The sequence below is a fragment of the Crotalus tigris genome, unplaced genomic scaffold (assembly GCF_016545835.1).
Source record: "Crotalus tigris isolate CLP2741 ecotype Arizona unplaced genomic scaffold, ASM1654583v1 scf7180000017742.2353718, whole genome shotgun sequence".
NCBI lineage: Eukaryota > Metazoa > Chordata > Lepidosauria > Squamata > Viperidae > Crotalus > Crotalus tigris.
In genome coordinates, this window is record NW_024096609.1 from 2243223 (window position 1) to 2267389 (window position 24167).

General features: G+C 40.5%; 1 protein-coding gene across 6 annotated transcripts; it reads left to right on the plus strand.

Moving 5' to 3' along the window:
• The first annotated feature begins 3447 nt into the window (after positions 1-3447).
• Positions 3448-24166, plus strand: ARAF (A-Raf proto-oncogene, serine/threonine kinase). Of its 6 annotated transcripts, none has more exons than XM_039340269.1 (16): positions 3448-3513; positions 9682-9913; positions 13111-13217; positions 14349-14451; positions 14939-15093; positions 15204-15290; positions 15975-16122; positions 16978-17005; positions 18014-18156; positions 18446-18648; positions 19204-19380; positions 20628-20674; positions 20956-21074; positions 21235-21366; positions 21851-21985; positions 23111-24166. In XM_039340269.1, the coding sequence occupies exons 2-16, from the start codon at positions 9692-9694 to the stop codon at positions 23201-23203; spliced, it is 1899 nt and encodes a 632-aa protein (XP_039196203.1). In that variant the 5' UTR covers positions 3448-3513; positions 9682-9691; the 3' UTR covers positions 23204-24166. The 6 variants fall into 6 exon arrangements, with proteins under 6 accessions (XP_039196203.1, XP_039196208.1, XP_039196204.1 ...); XM_039340274.1 differs by having other exon boundaries at positions 18449-18648; XM_039340270.1 differs by lacking the exon at positions 3448-3513 and adding an exon at positions 3562-3676.
• Position 24167: the final 1 nt, after the last annotated feature.

Here is a 24167-nt window from a genome sequence, read left to right on the forward strand (position 1 = left end):
GGTACTAAATGCGTCCATCTGGCTGACAATCTTAACTGGGGCTTATTTTTGGGGTGGGGCTTATATTACAAGTGTCCTGAAAAATCATGCTAGGGCTTATTTTCCGGTTGGGTCTTATTTTTGCGGAAACTTGGTAGCAGTATCATTTAGAGATGCACCTTAAGGTGATCAAAAGGACAAACACTTTTTCAAACTATTTTCACCATATATGAGATCAGCAGCTGTTTTTTAAAGCCTGACAAGCAGTTAAGAATCTCATTACTTAGTCATTCACCTACCTAGTTTGTTTTTCACAGTCATCAAAATATTGCAAATTTCAAAAGCTAAAAGAAAACACTTGGAGATATTTTTGTGAGCCTGAAAAAAAAAATATATTATGCAACCCAAAAACTCTAAACCAATTGTTCCGGTATTGAAATGTTACTTGGAGGAACAACTCTCACAAAAAATGTGCTCTGTTTGCTTACTGTTCCCACTCCTTCCAGGAACAGCCAAGGCAGATGGTTGTGTACATGCTGATTAAGCTGCAAAACTGGCTGTGTCCTCCTGTATAAAAGACAGCTTTTGTATAAGCTGTCCACATCCACTTGAAAGGTAAAAATCTATAAGAAGGGAAGGCAAAGATCTTGGAGTTATTCACCAACAGTGCCTAGGCAGGAAATAGTGCAGACACACCTACACTCCTCAGAGTTTTACACCAATTTCCAAGCAAATTTGTGTCTCCTTTTGTACTCACATAGTTCCTTGTTTTAGTAATGCACTCAATCCAATCCAATCTGATTGCTTGGCTGTGGATACACTACTTCTGGCTGAGAGTTGTAGCCTCAACATTTTTAAGCAGCAGCAGTCTGGAAGAGACTGATATAGATCAGAATTTCTACTTTCAGTGATCACACCCATGGATGACAAAAGCTTTACAGTACTGAGTTCAAGGATTTTAAGTTCCAAGAAGGAAAGGGTCACCTAAGTCTTTGGAAGACTGAGAATTATGAATCTTAATTATATTATGAATCAAGGCTGGAAACATTTCATAAATCCTCCAACTTTGGAGTCTATCAGCATCTGGAAACTTTGTCCTCTGATAGCTATACATTTTGTGAATAGTCTACTTTTCCTCACTCCTCATCAATCCTTAAGATCATCCATGGCTGATCTGCTCCCAGGTTTACTAACATGCCTATCAGCTCCAAAAGATTATTTTCTGCAGCTGGATCTAGCAAAACATTGCTGTGTGCCACAAGAGCCTTTTTTTTTTTTTAAATCACCATCTCTCATTTATCACACTGGAACCTTTAAAAAAAGTCAAGTTTGAGAGGAAATCCATTTTATCATCCTTCTGAGCTACTTCACATGTCCTGTCTTTTTAATCTGGAAAGTTTGGAGAGGACTTTTGCTCTCTATTGATATTTTTGGAAGACTGATTTTCTTTGGAATGGGAATGGATGTGTTCTGCTTTTAGTTTTGATTGTTTTTAATATATCCATGGAAAGGAACACCCAATAATGAAGCTTGACTTGGCCAAGTTGCTGAAATATTTGTACTTGCCATTTGCTTTGCTATACAACTAGTCCTTGACTTACAACCACAACTGAACCCAAAATTTCTGTTGCTAAGGAAGACAGTTATTAAGTGAGTTTTCCCCTGTGACATTTCTTGCCACAGTTAAGTGAATCACTGAAGTTGTTAAGTTAGTAACAAGGTTGTTAAGTGAATTTGGCTTCCCCCATTCACTTTGCTTGTCAAAAGGTCACAAAAGGTGATCATATGACCCTGGAACATTGCAACGGTCATAAATACATACAGTTGCCAAGTATCTGAATTTTGAGAGGTGCTGCAATGGTTGTGTGAAAAATCATTGTAAGTCACTTTTTTCAGTACTGTTGTAATTTTGAACAGTCACTAAACAAATAGTAAGTTGAGGACTACCTGGCCATCTGTGGGGGGCAGATAATGGAGTATCAGTGGGGTCTACTCATTCTATCATGAAGTAGTTGATAGAAAGTTTCTACATTTGTTTTTTATATAATAGTGGCCAACAGGTACTCTGGAAATGTTTATTCTCAGCCAAGTAAATATAGTAATATATATGTGAATACATGGAACTTTTTATTTCACAATATTGATAGTCCATCTCAATCTTAACAAACTCTGGATAGAGAACAACAAAGTTTTACAAAACACATTACCAAAATTTATAATTAGCAGTCAACAATAAAAACCCTCCTGTACCAGCAGCATCCTAAGAGACAAATACTTGCCGGAGCAGTGCTGCTTTGGCCTGGTTTTGCACAGATATCTGAAGCCTCAGTTTTAATGTCACTGGCTACATTCATACAACTTACTTAATAAATGAATTTTCTGGGTCTGTATACTCAACCAGGTGGCAGCAGCTGGTCAGGTTTGGCCTTTTCCAAATGACTGTATAGCATTTAGATGTGGGATCACGACAGTAATCTCAGAATTATGGGATATTAACTTGAGAAATAAACTAGAAAAGAAAAAAAAGTCAATGGCAAGCATCTTCTGCACTGTTGACAAGAAATCTTCAGGCAGATATATTCGTAATATCACCAGGTCTCAGTCTTCAGTAACCCACTAAGCCAAATGAAACTGGGAATTAACCCTAACCAGGATCAGTTTGCTGTGTGAATAAATTTACTAAGCCCAGATTGACTTAAGTTTGTTGTGTGAACACTGCCATTGTCAATGGGGCAAGTAATTGTCTCATCTTAAATCACCAGAACCCATTTCTTAGCTATCAGAATAGACCCCCTCTGTGTCTGCATTGGATCTTGAGTTACAAATGCAGAACTATAAGGTAGAATTTTTCCAAACTACTGATATGTCAGGACTAAAAAAAAAAAAAAAAAAAAGACTGTATTAGAATTCCTCCCTTTAATATTTAATTCACCACAACAGATTTGAGCAAAGAAGTCAGGTGATTTTATTCACTCACATCAGATTCTGTTGAGATACAGACCGGTGACTGCTTTTTAGGGGAACTTCAACTATCTCCAGGAAACACAGAGGTAAGGAAAATTGGAATCCTATTACCATCCATCTCGCAATCGTCTGGATTTTTGTAGCCCAAATCTTAGTTAGGAGATTCCAACCCGCTTTGAGCAACTTTTGCAACAACTGTGTAACAAATAAAGTGCTATTGTAATACTGAATAGACTCATTCTTGAAAGTCTGAGATGACCGTGCATACAGTGTAACCTTTAATTTAGAAACACAGTATGTATTATATTTAATGTTGTTTTACTCAAGCCTCTGAGAAACCGGTGGCTGCCAACCGGTTCTGGTTCTCTCTTTAGATGCCCTGTCCTTCGATCTTCTATCTCCAGTCTAGCACCTTCTTCTCGTCACCTTCAGTTCTCCAGCGTGAAGCACGGAAGGAGTTAAAACTCTTTCCTTGTGCGGGGAGATTCCTTCCCTTCATTGTGACGTTACATGGTTGGCCACGCCCCTTCTGAGCGCTCATACAAGATGGTGGATTTTTCTCTCTGACAGGTAGGAAGGGGAAAGTTTTTTGGTCCTTCTTTTACGTTTTCTTTCATTCCGTTTGTCTGGTTCGGCTCCACCCCTCGGGGGTAGACAAGTGGGCGGGGGAACGGCTGGAGCGTGCCTCTTTCAGTCATGCATAATGGTTTTCCCCGTGCCTTTCTGGACAGAGGTAAGCCCTTCCTTACGGGTCCCCCCTCCCCCCCGGTTATGGTATCTTCCCATGTAGTAGGAGCTCTAATACGAACTGGAGCTCCTTCAGTTCCCTCCGTCTGCCCCTTTCCGAGCCGTTCTGATGGACCTCCGCCCATTCCTCGCCTTAAGGTCGCTTTTGTGGGTGCAGGAATCTGTCAATGCCCTCGAGGCCCTTTTCCCGTTAGCCCAAGGAGCTTTTCGGGCTTGAGCAGGTGAACGGGGAGGGCCACTTCCTGGGTTCTACTGCATTTCGGGGACTGGTTGGGGCAATCCGGCGTCGCGCTGGAAAAGGTGTGGCGGATCGTGGCCCGGCAGTTAGAGCAAGAGTCCAAACGACCCGCTGTGACTAGCCTCTGTGCCTCGGGAATGCTGCCGAACCGGCCTGGATTTGGCCTGCGGCTCTGATTCCATTTACAGGTCGGTGGATTTTTCTCTTCCGCAAGTCTCCCCGCCCACCTTGTCGTGGATTCCTTTCCCTAAGTAAGCCTTGAGCCTCAGCTGGAACCAAGAGAGCCTGGACATCTTCTGCAGTGGTCCCTCTTTCTCTGGATGGAGATGCCTTGATGAAAAAAAAAAAAAAAAACCCAGCTGCCCCAGAGGTTTTTTCCTGTTCCTGCTCCTGCCTGTCCAAGAAATGCTTCTTTGAAGAATTTCCCCTTAGTGGGGGAAAGTAAGCAGAACAGTCCCTTATACCTGCTAAGAGGTAAAGATAGGACCCTGGTGGAATGTGGCCCAAGATAATTTGATGATGGGTAGAAGTCCTAAGGGTGCTTCTGTCTGTCAGTGAGACCCTGTTCTAGATTATTTTATTTTATTTTCACTACAGTTTAAAGGGTACTCTAATCCAAAAAAGGCTCTAAGTGCCTTAAATGATAATACTAACATTTGGATAGAAACAACAGTCCACAAGTAGCAAAACAAAACAGCAGCACCTAAGACCGTAGTCAACAACTTCAAGCCCCATAGCAGAAGGCCCCCTCTTGCTGAATCTATGTCTCAAATGCTTTTGAATAAACCAGGTTTTAATGGCTATCCAAAACAATAGTTTTGCTAGGCCAGTTTTCTTGCAGTGAGAACATGTGCTTCAGGGCATTTCAGTATGCATGAATAGTTCGTTGGAATTGGGCTTTCATGGGAGAGAACACTGTTGTGGTGCATCTTAGCAGCATGGGAAATTGGTCCACCTGAGTCAGCTGCTTGCTTTGCTGAGTGACTGGAACATTTAAGGCATTTATTTCTTACATTAAGAATGCTGAGAAAGAAATCCCTAAATTGAGAAATAAAATGTAATATGTCCAAGATTCTGCATGGTAAAAATATAAATGGCATCTGTGGAAGCCACATGAATATGGCTTCTTTTAGCTGGACTGTGTTTAGAGTGGATTTGGCTGCTTGAGACTCCTTGCTTACCCTCAGAAGACATTCACTTGATGTTTGGTGGGAAAAAAGAAGGTGTCAGTATGGATCAACGGTATTCTATTAGTATATCTACTGAGAAGGATTGAGATGATAAAAGTAAAAACCAGGGGTTAATCAGCAAGTGAGTTTGTTTAACTTAGACTGCTATTCTGTTTGTAGTACCTGCATTTCAAGACTGAAGAGATATCTTTGTGAACAAACTTTTCTTCATTCCAGGTCTCATTTCCTTTTAGTTTTAATAAGGAAAAAAAAATCTTGGTATAAAGATCTGCCTCCACTCCAGACACAGCTGCATCTAAGTAGAGCCTTGGCTTGATTGACAGGTGCAGTGCAACTTTGCTCCTCTCTACTGTCAGATATGAAATGTTGGGGTATATCTGAAATCTGCAGGACAATGCATAGGATGTCTGCTGGACCCCCCTTGCTTTTAAATAGGGATGACAAATCTGTTACTTTCCAGATGTGTTTCCAGAATCTCCAAACATTGGGGATAGTCACTGGGGATATGAGAGTTGATACCTGCAAGTTATCAGGTTGCAAAATTATTTCCTTTTTGATGGATACACTGAGGATCTTTATTTTGTATTGAAGATGGACTTTGTATCCTAATCCTGATTGTAAACTGCCTTAATTGGCTTTAATAGAAAAAAGGGATTGTGATTATTGATTACAAACAGATTGAAGAAGAGCTGCTAAAGGGACATTTATCCAAGAGCCAGTTTCTTCTTGATTTGGGTGAGCCTTGTAATTACCCTTTCCATTCACATGCCTATCTTGCTTTTCTACTTTGAGATAGTAGTTTGCTGCTTATGATACCTATGATTAACATGGACTTGAGTGACAAAACTGCTCATTTGTTTCTTCTTATGGATATGGCTCCTACGTCATTAGAGAACAATTTAACAGCAGAAAATTGTCATCTAGTGAAAGCAACTACTGAGGGTTAGGCTTTAAACAGGAGCAAGTCCCTAGAGCTGAAGCAAATTAATTGCTGAGCAGAAAACTCTTGGATAAAGAATAGCAGGGACATTGCATTTACCCTTGAGGGTCTAATTTTGTGACCTGAGATAAAATTAACCCTAATTTATTTCTGTATGCTGCTCCCTATGGACTAGTTTGACTGACAGCAAATGAGCTATAAATACGGTAAAAGTGTATATAAAGAGCAATATATGTACACATACAGATCATAAATTTCATACATGGAAATATACATATAGTGTGTACAGCAGTTGAAATTTGAAGTTCTTAATGCTGAAGCTCAAATGCTGCTCAGAATTTGAGTTACTGGTTGTAGCAGGGTATACATTTATTTTACCAAAGCTGCTTATGGTCTGACTATGTTGGTGTCTTCTTGTTCTCTTTGTATAGAATAGAGAGCTTGAATACTATACATATATCTATGTGACCACTTACATTTTCTCCCAGAGGAAGACAATATCATTTAATTAAACAATCAATTTATCATATGATCATTAATGTGCTGGTGTGCTTCAGAGCCATTATTCTTCCATTTAATCAGGCAAATAACAAATGGATCTTGACAAATATATTTTCTAATGTGCTGTATGGCATGCTCCCCCAATTAATGTACAACTCCAGTTCCTTTCAGCCTTAGCTGGCATGGTTAAGAGATGATAAGAGATGTAATCCAAAGTCTGGAGGATAAAAGAAAGGGACTTATGAATTAAAGGATCAGTTGTCTTGCAAAAGTAGATCACTATTTTGTTAGTGAAGTTAATAGTTCAGTAGACCAGTTTGTATAATATGCAGTCTCTTTATGCAAGAGGATTTGACTTCTTTGATGTCTGTCATTTTCAAGTGTGCAATTTTTCAATACTTATAGACTACCAGTAGTCCTAGTTTTTTTGTGAAGCTTCTTCCCATTCTTCTTTGAGGATGAGAAATTACCAATAGCTCAGAGGAACTGATTGACCTAGACCAGGGGGGGTAGGCAACCTTGGCTCTTTTATGACTCGTGGACTTCAACTCCCAGAATTCCTGAGCCAGCATAACTACCCCTGACCTAGACTGTCCCTGATTCTACCACAGCTGTAGAAGTTCTGTCTATACAGCTAGTCTTTGACTGACTGTAATGGAACCTTCCCATTACGGTCATTGATCATGACAAGTCATAAAGTGGTTCATCCATTCAATTTTATGACCACCTTTGCGGCAGTTGTTAAGTGAACTCTGCAGCTGTAAAGTGACTTCCACAGTTGTAAAGCAAACCCATTGTTCACTATGGGTTGTTTTTGCCCCAAACTGGATATAAATAACAGTTGTTGGCAAAAACATAAAACATGGTCATATGACTGCAGGATGCTGCAAACATTTGTAAATGCAGGCCGGTTGCCAAGCACCCGACCATGTGGGAGGCTTGGAACTTTGGAACTGGGTCTTAAGTACCTTTGGAGGAGGTCCTCCATAGCTTTGAATGGTCACTAAGTGACCTGTCATAAGTTGAGGACTATTTTTATTGCTCTAGGTCAAGAGTTCAAGTACATTCTACAGTCTTTTGGTCCCTTGCATGATGTCTGGAGGCAAGATTTTCTGCTGAAATACTGTATTCCTTGGCTACCATCAATATTTCTGCCCAACCTAATTTATAAGAATGATTCTAACATACCTTCAACTTTCCAAATGATCTCACAGACATTTATGGATTTGGGGACTATAAAGGAAGTTGATGACAGAAAAAGGGGGGAGGGGAAAGAGTAAAATGTAACTACTTGATAAAAAGAACAGAAGTCATAATTCTATATTTTCTTTTTCTTTCTTTTTGTTCCTTTGATTCTTTATATTTTATAGTTTTTAAACATTCTAATAAATTTAAAATAAATTTCAAATGCCCTCACAGGCCCCAAACAATTGGAGACCCTTGTACTATATCTTTAAACCATTAAACTATAAGTGCCTGTGAGGAGCAGATCTAAACAGATCCTTTAGCTGAGTGATGCATCTACATTCTTTATAATGGGGCAGCAGTCTCTAATTTTTTAGCCATATTCTTATAATATGTAGTAATTTAAAATTCACTATAGCATATCTATGATGTAATGAATATTCAGTGAATACGACAATTAGAGAGCATCTCAGCTGCTGCATTACATTGACTCAGACTACTGATTCATCCACACTGGCTTCATCCAAGGTTCTTTGGATTTTTCAGAAAAAGTCAATCCCTAACTTCATCTGGAAAGACCAAGTTACATTTTAGTCTGTTGGAAATTATAATTCATCTACATCTGACTACACAATGGTAATTCCCATTGAACTTGGCATGGGACAAACAAGCACCCCAGTATCCCAAAAAAGGTTGAAATGCTTCCTGATTTGTCTCTTAGCTGACCAGAAGTAACAAGGCAGGGACCCCACTGGTGAAGAGGTTGAGTTAGAGCACAATATATGTACTCCCTCCTCTCTTCTCGGGTCATTAGGATCTCCCCACAAGAATGGGAGGAATGTGTACTAATACTTCAAATTTCCTGTTGGACAGTTTATTTGTGGGTTTTACTCCATGTGTTCATGTCTGTGTGCGTGTGTGTGTATGAAGTGGGGATTGAGATTAAACAAGTTTCATTTAGTTTGGCTCTTTCAATCAAGAAGGCACAAACAAATGGGCACTAACTAACAAAATGAAATTCAATGGTGAAAAAAGCAAGGTTCTACATTTAGGCAAGAAAAACCAAATGCACAAGTACAGCATAGGTGGCACCATGCTCAATAGTAGTAACTGTGAGAGGGACCTCGGAGTCCTAGTAGACAATCACTTAAATATGAGCCAGCAGTGTGCTGCAGCTGCCAAAAAGGCCAACACTGTGCTAGGCTGCATTAACAGAGGGATAGAATCAAGATCACGTGAAGTATTAATACCACTCTTCAATGCCTTGGTAAGGCCACACTTGGAATACTGCATCCAGTTTTGGTCACCACGATGTAAAAAAGATGTTGAGACTCTAGAAAGAGTACAGAGAAGAGCAACAAAGATGATTAGGGGACTGGAGGCTAAAACATATAAGGAACGGTTGCTAGAATTGGGTATGTCTAGTTTAACGAAGAGAAGGACAAGGGGGACATGATAGCAGTATTCCAATATCTCAGGGGCTGCCATAAAGAAGAGGGAATCAAGCTATTTTCCAAAGCACCTGAAGGCAGGACAAGAAGCAACGGGTGGAAACTAATCAAGGAGAGAAGCAACCTAGAACTAAGGAGAAACTTCCTGACAGCTAGAACAATTAATCAGTGGAACAGCTTGCCTCCAGAAGCAGTAAATGCTCCAACACTGGAAGTTTTTAAGAAGAGACTGGACAGCCATTTGTCCGAAATGGTGTAGGGTTTCCTGCCCGAGCAGGGGGTTGGACTAGATGACCTCCAAGGTCCCTTCCAACTTTACTATTATTATTATTATTATTATTATTATTATTATTATTATTATTATTATTATTATTATTGCCAGTCAGTGACTGGACATGTTCTGTAGTATTGTAGGTCATGCACACAGATGAAAGCACGTCTCCAGTATCCATTTGAGTCTGTTGTCTTTTTTTTTTTCTTCCTCAGAATCGCCCACATGAGGCGCAACCCACACTCCTCCGGCTCTCTCTCCAATGGCTTCTCTTCACCTTCTCCAGACCAAGACCCTTCAAATGGGGGTAGCAGTGAGGACATCCTGCCTTTCTCGGGGAGCCTGTCCACGGTGATTGCTTCTTGCAGGAGAAGATTAGGAGGGAGGGCCATGGCTGAGAATCGGAGCACTATTAAGGTGGATCTTCCCAACCAACAGCGAACAGTGGTAAGTTTGGCCATTCAGAACGTACTGAAGAGCATTGCTGCTGCCTGTTGATGAAATGCTTGATATTCTATAAGACAGGGAAACAGAACTTCTCACTTTCCAGATGTTTTGGACTACAAAACATGATCTCTGGCCTGGCTGGCTAGGAATGATGGAGTCCAATAACAACTGGAGTCTCAGGTTCTCTATATCTGCATGAAAATGATGAGTTGGGGCCCCCTCCCTCCGATCAAAAGTAGGCTGTGCTTTAGCCCAGTAAAATCCCCACTCTTTTTATGTTTGTTTACCTTTTTTAAGGAAAGGGGAAAAATATGGAGGTAGAGAATGAGAGAATATCAGACAGAAAGGAAGGAGAAGGAAAATCTCAAAGAGGAAGAGTGAAAGAGGCAAAGGAGGATATATGTGGTAACAAACATATGTACATTCTATTGTTTGTGAGTTAGAATTGAAAGTAAATCTTGTTGGTTTCTTTCATAATGAATCAGTTGCTTTGTTCTATTTTTTTTTAAATAATCAGCTTTAATTTTATGATAGTTCTAAAACAACGGCAATTTATTTTGGTAATTTGCAAACAGTTTAAAATTTAGCAAAATAAGCTCTTAAGTAATTCTAATAAATGCTCAGCCAAAGACTCAACAGGATGAGAACTACATTTTTATCTGCATTGAAAGGGAACTGAGGCTGAGCCCAACTATTCAGTGAAAGCAGGGAGCTAGAAGAGTTCACAATCCCACCACAACTAAACCTGGAACAAAACTAGTACTTTAAGAGAATAAAATTTGCTAAAATATCAAGCTGTGGATTTTGCCTTTGAAGTTTCATTTTAAAATTTGATCAAACATGAGTTCTATAGATCTGTTAGCTATTCTCTTTAAAAATAATTGTGTTTAAATACTTAATATCACAATGCCACAAGCCATCATTGATAAAACAACTACACCATCATTCATGTTCTTTTGGGATCACAAGTCCTCCCCAGTGAAGAGTAAATTCAGACCATTTTTAGTCACCTGCTGTTCACCTGCAACCTGCCTGAAAAAAAAAGTGACTTATGATGGGTCCTCTGCACCACCGTGTCCCCCACAGTTATGTGATTGTTATTCAGGTGCATGGCAACAGGCATGTATTTACAATGTTTGCAACATCCCAGGGTCATGTCTTTGCCATTTACAACCTTGCCAGCCATCTTCTGACAAGCAAAGTCAACCTAGGGAAAGCTGGATTGGTTTAATAACCATGTGATTCCCTTAATGACCACAGCAAAAAAGTTTGCAAAACCAGATGCAGTCAAGTGATGACACACTTAATAGCCATATCCCTTAGTTACAGAAATTCCAGTCCTGGTTGTGTTTGTAAATCTGTATATATTCAGTTAAATTGTGCCTCTTACAAAAAGTCCTGATGTTATCCTATTTCAGCCAGGAAATAGCGCAATCCAAATACGGAGGTGAGACATAGCTATACGTCAAATCTTTAGCCAGCCTTGAATATCAACATTGGGAATGAGGCAAGGGGGCTGTCTGAGGAGATTTTAAAGACGATTTTATGAACTTGGACTCAATGCAGCTTTTCCTTTTTGTGACAAATTTCAGGGTCATTGATGAAGCAATGATTGATCAAGGAATTGCTTAGATAAAGTCCTAGGGCAAACAGGAAGTACTTGAGTAGGTATAGTCATTGGTTGCCCTGGCTGGATAGAGGATCCATCTAATGTCTACATTCACTGCCAGGAAGATGTTCCAGTTCTCATAGATAATACCACAAGACAGCTGTAGAAAACTGGATTAGGCTGACTTTATGCTGGTATTACCATACCTTTTAAACGTTCCTTCTATAGCCACTGAGAATTATATTGATCTACTGAGAGAAAAGGTACACACTGAAAATATACAAACTCTGAGCTTTAGCACGGAACCCCCTTGACAACCCATATCTGTTTTTAGGTACCCTAAAGTGCTTTTCTTTAAAAAGAAAACAACATGAGTGTCTTTCATTAATATTAGTGGCATAAACTTCCGTGGACCATTGTCCACAGCTGGTTAGTCATCTGAATTGAGCAGAAGCTCTTCTGACCACAACCTCCACCTGCTGATCAGGCAGAATCTGACAGTGCTGGAGGACACCCATGTCATAGGCATCCTTCAAGGTAAATGCAACTAAGCTCAACATAATAGCCATGATCAAGCCAGAGTAGGTATGTTCAAACAGTTCCTCCATCCTGTTAGGATTCAATTTCTGCTTGTTTAGGCTCATGCACACCCTTTCCAAACATCAGATAAGGATCTCCATTACATCTGTGACTTAATGAAAGTTTGAGATGTATAACTCTGTGGTTTTTTGCCTGCACAGAAAAAAAAACGTGATAAGAGCACCATTCAGCTTTGTGACACTAACCCCTCCCCCACCCTACCAATTTCCTCATTTAACTGTTATCATCAGAATCCATAGTAGCTAAGGTGTACAGCTATAAACTGAAAGGCCATAAGCTCTAGTCCTCCCTTAGGCATGAGCTGGGTGACTCTGGTCCAATCACTAGATCTTAGCCCAACCTCCCAAAATGATGGGTGACTTCTGATAGAGATGTTAAATAATATGGGACAGATAGCTGGGCTTTGGGGAGTGACTCCTCCCTCTTAATTACCCTGTGGAACTGGCTGCTCAGGATCGTATGGAACCGCTATAAAACTATGTCTTCCACTCCCAAATCATACCAAAAAGTCAGTCCAAGAATACACCCTGATTAGTGGCCGTGAATACTGCCAAGAGGTCTGATAAGATCTGGAAGGCCACGGTTTCTCTGTATGAGTCTTTACTGAGGTTATCTACGGTATCATAGCAATCAATGTACAGGAGTTTCCATCTTATTCAGATCTGAATCCTGACAGAAAGATAAACCACTTCCTGTAGGATCGTTTACAACTGTTGCCCTAATCAATGTCTTAGTCATTATGTGCCAGGATTCTCTCCTGCTTCAGTGAATCACAATGAATTTCATTTTAGCAGCATTATTTAGGATTGTGGTCCCTACTCTTATTCAGATGACCAGTAGGCTGAGATCTATACTGCAGGGATCAGGGAAGAGGAGATAGTTTAAAAGCAGTTAGAACCTCAGTGGGAAATAGGGATCGAAGGATCAATTTGGCAACATGACCCTCACACTGCCTTGATCGCATGATTACTCTGCTGTTTCCTTCTAGGTCACTGTCCGGCCAGGTTTGACTGTATATGACTCCTTAGACAAGGCCCTAAAAGTGCGTGGACTTAACCAGGACTGCTGTGTGGTTTACAGGAAAAGGGGTGATGGGTAAGTGACCCCAATGAGGAGGTTGATATGAGAAGGAATTGAGGGAAGCATGAGCGGAGCTAGTTGTGTATAGACCAAAAACTGTCTCCTGCCACTCTTAAAAATGGGCAGATCATCTTCAGTTTGTTTCATTCTCTGTGGTTTTTGCAAGCATTCCTCATAAGTAGCATAAATAAATATCTAGAAACAAATTCCAACCAACTCCAAACTCCAAACAAAGTTTCACTCCAAAGTTTACATGTTTTCACAAGGAATTGTGAAGCGGGACCAAATGTCTGCATACTAATAGCAACTCCATCTCCAGCTTTCACTAATGAGGCCACAAAGCTCTGGTTTTTAGTTGTAAAGAGAAAGCAAGAAAACAGTCTAGTCACTGAAGTATGGTAAGTTCTGAGGCTCAGATTAAATCTGGAATTTGATCCCTATTTTTAAGGTGAAGAAGGGTTGCTTTGCAACCTTTCCAATTAGCCTGTCTGCCCTGTCCCTATTCCACACAGTCTTTCCTCACATTCCACTTTCTTTCTTTTAGAAAAACTTCTCCTTCAACTAAAGGCACACTTGCTCTCTGGGCATATGTGAGATTTTAATTCCATCTACAGTAATTGACAATTCCCCTTTCTTTCACAGAATTTGTGTGCCGACATTTGGCACGTTTTGTTTCCTGAGCCATTGTAATATTTGTCAACATTCCATCGTGAGGTCAAAGCTTTTCCCATCATTTTCCCAATCACAATTTGGGGAATAAACAGTTACTGTGGAGAATAATTAGGGGACACAAATATAGAATAAAGGGCTTATAATATGTGAAAAAAAGATCTTGTTTTCCTCACTGTCTGCTGAAGGTTGTTTACCCATTAATAGTTTTATTATGTTTAGGTAATACTTCAGGCAATTTAATATTTTGGTTCTCCTAATCTGTACCTTGTGTCCTAGTGACCTACATGGAACATATTTATATGTGAACATATTTTAAATGGTTCTCTCTCAGATGGATTGCTTTGCTCTTGAGGAGCAATTATGGACTCTGATTTCAAAGCTGAATTGGAAGGAATGTTAGATTGGTAGGCTTGGGGGGGGGTCACAAAGTTAGATGATGCTTAGTGTCTTCTTGTTGTTTCTTCTTCTATGCAGGCGAAAAACCATCACAGACTGGGAGACAGACTTGGTCAATTTGGAGGGGGCTGCGCTTTCTGTAGAGGTTCTGGAGAATGTACCTCTTACTATGCACAATTTTGTGAGTCCTGTAAAACTCCACAACATCACATTACTATACTTGAGTGCCGTTGCTCTTTCCCAGAATAATGTGTAGAAAGAAATGAGGGATCTGCAGCCCTGAAGATATTCTTGGACCAAAGCCTTCCTCATTGATGATTGGGAGTCTTATTGGCTGGCTGGGAGTGATGGGAATGGGAGGCCAGCAACATGGCTAGAGGTTTCCCATCTTATAAAAGTGCTTTAACTTTCTCTGCCCCCAAGATCAGCTGCAGCAACTCAAGGGGTCCTCTGCTTTTCTGCAAAATCACTGGATTCTATTACGAGAGCCAAGAGCATTAAAAAGACTTTGATAGTCTGAATTGAATTTGTTTCTGAATTAATAGGACTTTGGATAATTTCTCCAAATCTTGTCATATAATCTCACAGCCTACTACACACACCGTCAGGCACATACCAACCCTTCCTCCATTTCATCTCTCATATTCCTAATCCATTCCTTTGTACAGGTTCGCAAGACCTACTTCAATTTGGCCTTTTGTGATTTCTGCCTTAAGTTCATGTTCCATGGCTTTCGATGTCAAACATGTGGCTACAAGTTTCATGAACACTGCAGTAGCAAAGTGCCTACAGTATGTGTGGACCTGGCTACAACCCACAAACCGTGAGTATCCCTCCCTTGGGGGCCTCCCCTTTCACCTGCTGTGAAGATCAGCTCATAAAAACTGGTTTCATTAGTTTGATATTGAAGACATTTTTTTTTCTCCCCTGTAGTGTTTACAGCCATGAATTGTGTCAAGATAATATCCCCACAATCCTCTTCCAGCCTATCTACAAACCCATGACCCCTCAAGCAGTCAGGTAAGCTACTTGTTCGTTAGACAACTGCATTGGGGCAGGTGATCTTGAAATCTCCACCAGGGAGTTGTATGAAGCCAGAGGGAACAGTGCCTAATTTGCACTCCACTAGTAATGTCAACATGTGTTATAAAAGCAGCACAGTCATTAGCAATCCTTGGAGTCAACACATCTGGAAAGTATTCAGATAAAAACTTCTAGGCTGCTGTAGGTAATTGCAAGAGGGAGGCACATGTTAATACATCACCGAATTGTTTTGTTGCATTAAGCGTTCATGCATTATGCTAAAATATAATGTGATTTATTTGATGTTAGCTTAGCATATTGTGTGAACCCATATGTTATTTATCTGAAACTCTGCTTATTAGTTTAACATGATAGGTGAACCTGGACATAAAATACATCTTCACCAGCTCATCATCTTTGTAGAGAGGAAAAAATATAGACCATCCAGGCAAATTGTGACCCTGTCAAAACACATGCTTGAGAATTTCAAGAAAACATTGGTGGCATTTATTTATAGACTAATTCCTTGATTTCATTTATGGAGGACAGAAATGTATACCCTACTGAAAGAAAAATAAAACTTGAGGAGAACTCACATGACACATTTAAGAATAACTAATCTTAATATTTAAGAATTTTCATTTGGAAAGTGTAAACTCTTATCCTCCTTTTCCTTTGCAGCTCAGACAAACAGTCACCCCTCAATCAAGATGCCTTCAATTTTCCCAGCCTTCATAGTGATGGGCGTCTACAACGACATCGCTCAACTTCTACCCCTAATGTCCATATGATCAGCACCACCAGCCCTGTGGACAGCAGCATCCTTGAGGTGAGACCATCTGAACCTGGAGCATGAGCTCCGCTTTAAAATGTTTCTCTCTTTCTCAGGTTATTTTTACCAGCTACGTGTCATCTAGATATTAGTACCCGTATGGCTTTGCAGCAAATGTGAAATCCAGAGACTGGTCTTAGCGAGCTAACATCTATTGGTTAAAATTAGTCTAGATATGAAAACATATGAGTTTTGTGGCATAATTATAAATTAATCTATTCAGAATATTTGGTTCCTTTTTAAATATCTTAAAATGTATCTAGACAGTTAAGAGATCATAGGTCTCATAAAGATAGTAGGCCTATAAACTAGGTTTCTTATTCTGACATATAGTTTGAGGTCCTTTTTATTGATCCATCAACCTCTGAAAGGTAGATCTAAAACATAGTTATTCTGATCAAGTTTACTTTTGCATTCGTCTTTTTTTAAAATAAGATGCTTAAATTCAGTTTTTTAAAAAGGGTCATGAGCTGTTATCTTTCAGCCTATAGGTAGATTCTATTTTGGTGAAATGTTTCATCACATATTTTCTGTACCTAGAAAATTAGATGTTGTGAAATCAGGATTGCAAATTCATTTGGTGAATCCATAACATTCTACTTTTTATGTGAGAAGATCCTTCACCCACTCAGGCGTGCTTTGGGGATAGGATTGAATAAAGAAATATTCCCAGAGGAGGCTTCTGCAACTGCATTGTATAGTCCTATCTGTTTGATGTCATGGTATGTAGTAGGCCTAATGCTTTGAAGAAAAAGTGATGTGCAAGCAGGCAAGCAAGCAACCTTACTATGTTGAGAATCCAGTTCTATTTAGACAGCTACTGAGTTCAGAGTCTTCCTTTTCCTTTTCCAGGTCATAGCCAGGAACCACAACACAGATGGTGAGTTTTTCAACAAAGTAATAATTGAATGGGGTGCCTTGTGGGTGTATGACTGTTCTGTATGGGGTGGTCTGTAGTGTAGGGACCAAGTGTCAGAGGGCGGGGATAATAATCTCTGAGAATGATTTTTGCTTGCATTGACAAGTCAATGTCATGCAACAGCAGCTGCACCAGAGCTGCAGATTCTAAATATTAACAGGACCAGGTTGCTTGTAATGAGAAAGACTGCTAGGGATCCAGATGATTTATCACCACCAATGATAAGCATGTAGTTCTCTACATGTTGGGACTGCAGCTGTCATCACTTGGCCATTAGCTGTGCTAGTAGAAACTATTAAAACGTGGAGTCCAGTAGTATCTGAACAGCCTATCTTCCACTCCTCTGCAGTCTGCAAAGACTCTTGTGATTCTTTTCAAACGCTAGTTTAAAAATCAAGCTTCCAGTTATAGGAAGATGCAAAAGTATATTGTAATATGCAGTCTAATCTTGCAACATTAATATTTGCCCGCTTTTCTAAGTTACAGACAAATTCATGGGAAGGTGAGACAATCTATTAATTGGACTTAGAGATATCTTACATTAGTCTCACTGATGTTTGTGGTTGTATTTTATTTTATCTTACGTTAGTCTCACTGATGTTTGTGGTTGTATTTTATTTTACCAAGTCTGTTTTCAACCTGTACCTGATATTACAAATGTGTTGATACTGGACAAATCCTGGCTGACAATTTGTGTCTTCCTATATGTGAAATGAATTCCATAAATTAGTTGTGCATTGTGTAAAAAAAACATGCCATTTCATTAGTGCAGAGACTGATATCAGTCCAGTTCCTAAGATGATCCTAAACTCTGTTATGAGAAGGACAAATTTTTGATTTTCCAATCTATGCTTTCTGTGAATTCTTTTAGATACTCATTGATTTTTAGTTAACTTTTGTTAATAGTTGTAAGTTCCTTAATAATAAAGGTTGTGTGAAGGGGTTATCCCTCTTTTCCTCTTGCCACAGCAATGAGTGGGCCTGAGATACTTCCTAACACCCCACCAACCCCCTCAGTTGCTGTTTCTCCTGGTCGACGTTCTCCACACCCCAAATCCCCAGGCGAGTCTCCAAGAGAGCGCAAGATGCCTTCTGAAGACAAAAAGAAACCTGTGAGTATTGAGGTGGGACAGTAGGTAATTTGGCAAGTGGTTCTTGACTGGACATTTCAAAATGGTAGCCACAAGAAGTGATAATATCTGTACCGGTAAGTACAGTACCAGTAATGGTTGGGCTGTTTGGGTGGACAAAGAGGTGCTACCGTGTTCATAGCAAGGGTGTTTTAACAGGAGTAATACATGGAACAGTGTTTCATTGGGGTAATGGCTGACGCTTGACTGAAAACATTTTGTCTTTCTCTATGGCTCCTCCTCTTCCTTGGTGCCACCTTGCTTCTCATAGAAGTCCTTGGGCTATCGGGACTCAAGCTACTACTGGGAGATTTCCCCGAATGAGGTCACCTTGCAGAAACGCATTGGGGCTGGATCCTTTGGCACTGTTTTCAAAGGCCGCTGGCATGGGGACGTGGCAATCAAGATCCTCAAGGTCACCAACCCCACCAATGAGCAAGTGCAAGCCTTCAAAAATGAGATGCAAGTGCTTAGGTAGGCCAAGTATGTTCTGGCAGCCATATTGGGGAAGGATGAACTAAAGGCTGACCCTGGAGACTTTGCCTAGGAAGTCTTTTTTTTTTGGTAATTTTTTTTATTTTCAACTTTACAATACATAACAATCTTGCAAATACTTCAGATAAAAAATAAAATAAATTGATACATGCCACATTCGGTCTTGCCCGCCCATTTCCCCCCAAACCGCATCCTACCTCAAACCAACTTACTTCTTTCCCTCTTTTTCTTCAGTCATCCCTTCTCCTCCTTCACCTCAACCTTCCTACATACTTCTCACCTTCTTCTCCTCCCTCTTGATGCGGTCCAGGGGAAATGCCGAGCAGTTCCTCTCTCAAAATTAAAACATTAATATTATATACAATAAGACTATTTCTACTTTATCTGAACTACTTAAACTTTAACCCATCTACCCCCCCTCCCCCCCAACTTCCCAGAGCAAAATACAGGATTATGCAAACATATTAAACATAATCTATTTAATCTATTTAAGCCTAGGAAGTCTTTGACACCTGTTTCATTCCTACTTTTCAGGAAGACACGCCATGTGAACATACTGCTCTTTATGGGGTTCATGACTCGACCCAGCTTCGCCATCATCACCCAGTGGTGTGAAGGCAACAGCCTTTATCAGCATTTGCATGTACAAGAAACACCCCTAGAGATGGTGCAACGGATTGATGTGGCCCGACAGACAGCACAGGGCATGGAGTGAGTGTAGAGCCACCAAGTCTTAAGGCAGCATGTTTTGAAGAGCAGTTGCAAAGGAAGAAAGCAGACTGTGAACAATGTTCCTGGCTATGGTCTATTCAGAGCCTCTCGGCTAATTGAGGTGGAAACCTAATAATCCATAGGATTTTTAGTAATAATAAATGATAAATTTATTTGTAGGACATCTTTCAAGAAACAACACTTTAAATAATCACAACTCTTGTGATAACAGTATAAAAGCATAACCAACCAATACAAAATCCACCAATTACCAATCATTAAAAGAGCAGAACTAATTAAATGTGCTACCAAAAACCCCAGTGCATCAACCCAGTTAAGAACTCTTGCAGACCAGGTTTAGGATTGGCTTTTTGAAATCATTTGACTTCCAGAACCAACATTAGTTTCAGCCCACACTGTCTGCAACACTTTTGCTCAGCCAAGCATCTGCCAGTTGTGTTGGGGCTGCAATTCCCAGAATAACTAGGTTGGGGAAGGCTGGACTACAATACTCCTGGTGTTACAGGCACACCATAGAGAATCAGCACTTGAGCTGTAGGATTAGGTTGAACTCCACAACATCCAGCCAACTGTAGGCAGAGGTCCTAAGACTCCACTGGGTTTGAAATAAATATCACAGATCCAACAACAGTTAGGATCAGAATTGCTATTCCTAACAAATGTATTATAAAATGTGATGTCACATGACCACATCACTTAACAATGGCAATTGCAGCAGTCCTGTTGTCATCATGCCAGGTGCTCATGTGATTGTGACCTCTGACTTTCTGTCAGCATCCCCATTGATTTTGCTTGGGAGAAGCCAGCAGGGAATGTCAGAAATTGTGATTGCGTGACTGTGGCTTGCTAAACAACATCATGAGCCAGGCACCAAGCACCCAGGTGCAGTCACATGACTATTGGGACATTGCAGTGGCTGGAATGCTGAAGAGCCTACACAAGTACTCTTTGTCCAGCACTGCCACAAGTTTAAATGGTTTCTGAATGAGAGGTCATAACCTGAGAACCACACATATGTTCATGGGGTCTGAGCTCTGAGAAATGGACCTGGTGCAACAGAAATAGTCCTGTGATGAATGGTGAGATGCCTGAATCAAAAAAAAAATCACTTACTCCATATAATGTATGCCCAATATATATACATGCAGGCAGACAGAAAAGTGGGAAACACACCTATGAATGATTATGTAAAGAAAAAATAGTCATAACTCGTCTCTTTTCCCCAGTTACCTTCATGCTAAGAACATAATCCATCGGGACCTCAAATCTAATAGTATCCTTCTCTTTCAGCTGTTCAGTCTTGGGTGGGAATCCTTTTTTAGGAAACCTAAGTGAATTAGTTACCTAAGAGGCAGCATGTCAGAGCAGAAAAAGAGGGTTTGCACTACATTGTTGGAGTTCCAAAACTATAAATATTTCCAAGATGCTGCATGAGATAAAAGTTAGACCTTGGGGAATTGAGGTCAGGAATAGATAACTGGTGCTTCTTGTTGGACAAGTGATTACCTACTCAGGCCAAGATACCTGTGAAGTTCCTTTACCTGCTGCTGCCAGATATTTTCCTGCATGAAGGCTTGACAGTGAAGATTGGTGACTTTGGCCTTGCCACAGTGAAGACACGCTGGAGTGGCTCACAGCAAGTGGAACAACCCAGTGGTTCCATCCTCTGGATGGTGTGTATGTTGGGAGGTAAAGCTTTGAAACAGGGCCAGGGTTGGGGGAGAGAAGAAGATATGGGTAGCAGAAAACGGATGGTGTTTATTCTCTAGAAAATAGAAAGGTCTGGCTTACCCCATCTGCAAGTCTTAATGCCTTCCCACTGGATTCCCTCAGGCATCAGAAGTGATTCGAATGCAGGACCCCAATCCTTACAGCTTCCAGTCAGACGTCTACTCCTATGGAGTTGTCCTCTATGAGCTGCTCTCCGGGACTCTTCCGTATAGTCATATCAACAACCGGGACCAGGTAAGGAAGGAAGAAAGGGAATTCTGAGATTCAGCCACATCCTGTGTCCTAACTCTTTTGCCCAAATGGTCCTCACTGACTATTCAGTGCAGTCAACAGAAGGGGCTCAAGTGACTCTCAAAGCAGCCAAGATCTTTGCTGGTCTCCTGTAGTCTCTTCTCCCTCTGAAGTGTTCTTCAAGGAGAGACGCTATCTTATTCAGATAGAGAGTCCCACTTTTTACTAGAAAGTTCATGTTCAAAATTGGGCCTTATCCAGCCCAAAACTGAAGAGAGAAACATACTTGGAAAATTCCTCCAATGCTTCTCTTTGGGCCATGGTGTGGAATGCTGCCAACTCCTCCATTCAAGCTTCCCTCTCTACGGGTCACGTGATTCGGAGTGGAGCTATTTGAGGGGAGGGGGGCTTGGAAACAATGTCAGAAACTCTGCGTAGTTTTCCTACATAATTTTTAAATCACACTGCATCTCTCTTGTTCTTCTAGATCATATTCATGGTTGGTCGGGGGTATCTGTCTCCTGACCTTAGCAAGGTGCCAAGCAATTGCCCCAAAGCCATGCGCAGGCTAATGAGTGATTGCCTTAAATTCAGTCGTGAAGAAAGACCCCTTTTCCCTCAGGTGAGGCCATAAGGGATGGGGATGGGGATACCAGTGTTTGAAGCCCCTCGGGATATAAGATCCATCAGTTGGGATGATGTTTTAGCTGATGGCCAAACATACATCTCTGAGAAACTAATCAGCCAAATGTCATGGCAGAAAGTATCTCCAGCAACAGTAGTAACAGAGGTGCCGAGCACGTGCACATGGATTTGCCTCTTCCTCTTCTGAAGATGTTCCATATTTTTTGTCATGAAAGCCAATGGGCAAATCTTTGAAAGATAAAGCAACTAATCGTAACAGTTATATTCTTCAATATATTCTTATTTGACTTTCAATTGCTGAGAAATGCAAGCCAGAAATACTAATTACTCTTATCTCCTGCTTTGGTGGACAAGAGATGCTGGCTGGATTAGGATGAGCCTTCAGGCTGGTGCTATTCGGCTTTCCATGCACTCTTGTCCATCAAGTTCTCTAAAGGTAATTATGAGTTTTATATGAAGAAATGCTTTTTTTTTCATGTGTCCTAAAGCTACTGATTAACACTACTGTCATAGTGTTATGAAAGAGAAAAATTCATTTTCCTCTCTTGACCTTCTCATCTCCATATAGAATTATATAAGCTGCTACCATACCTGGCTTCATTTTCATGTTTTCCTCCCAGGATTTTTGATTCTGAGGCAGGCCAACGCAATTGCAGTATCTCTGTGTTCTTTTTAACATATAACTTCTTTCTAAGCCAAAACTCCAAGTTCAGAGAAAAGTTAGAAACATAAATCATGCAGATCTTCACATAATGTATATCATTCTACTTCGTGGAGCTGTGGAGGGAGGGAAAAGAAATAGGAACAATAAAGTGCATATTTACACATTTTCTCTCTTCATCTTGTCACATAAAGAGAGGCCTTCTGCTGAGTTTCTATGGCCTTCAAGTCTGCATATTTTATACCTGTTGAATAGCAAGCTCAAAGGATGGAATTTTGCTTTTCTGAAAAAAGGTGAAAGGAAACTGAGATTCGTTCTGGCAGCGTTAGGTGTTCTTGTTACTGTATCACTACTAGAGTTAGGATTCCAGAACTCAACTCCACTAAGATAGCATTTTGTGAGGTGCTAGTTCTGAGTGAAACTCTCTTTCTTCTCTTTCAGATTCTGGCCTCTATTGAGTCACTTCAGCACTCTTTGCCCAAGATAGAGCGCAGCGCCTCTGAACCTGCTTTGCACCGTGTGGCCCACAACTGACCATTTTAACTCTGTGGCTCTGCGGCTGATGTGAATGCAAAAAGTGGGGCTGCTGAGGGCCATGCAGTCCTTGAGGCCAGTAGCTACTGCGCTCAGCCCTTCCGTAAAGTCGGGAACCTAGTGCAGTCGGGGGCACCTGGTATCGCATTGTCTTTTTCTACACCAACGGACAGAGGGAAGTCCCACCAAGGAGTTTTGTGTGGACTGGTCTTTATCCTGTCCTTAGCCCTATGGCTCCAAGGAATTCCCAAGCAGCAGCTGCAGTCTTGTAAAGAGCCCACTGTGAGGTGATTTGGGCTCCATCATCTCCAGGAGCACTTTTTTAAGGGGCTCAACCTGTTTCAGGAACTCTTGTCTGTTTTGAAAGTTAGAAGATAAATGTAAAAGAGAAACATGATAATGATAATTAAAAAAAGCAATAACGATAAAAGTAACTACCATGTGGGGTTTGTAGACACTCCTTATAAGAAGCAAAGCGGAGAATTCTCAAGCAATGATATCATAGAAGGTTAAGACCTGTCTGGTTTAGAGACTTCTTCTCTGTGTTCAGTCCTATATCAAATTACAGATTTAAGAATGTATCAACAACAAAATCTTGCTAACCGGTCCTTCATTTCAAGAGCTTCTGGACAGTAAAAATTTGCATTAGGGAGATGCTGCTAAAATTCTACTGTAGTTTGTAGGCTTTGGTATCTTCAAAATAATTAGTGTTTCTGACTATTGCCCCCTATTCCAAATACCAAGGCCTTTCATGTACATGCACCTAAATGAAATAATATGTTTAGTGAATGTGGCAATCACTGTGTTACCCCATGAAAACAAAATATCTGGTGCCATATGGTGATATTTCCAAGCTCAGACACTGCTAAATAAAGCCAGCTCTCATAAACCGTTTCTATAATTGGTGTAAGAGCTACTATGGTAACAAAAAAAGGAAAAGAAATAAAAAACATCTGAATTTTCT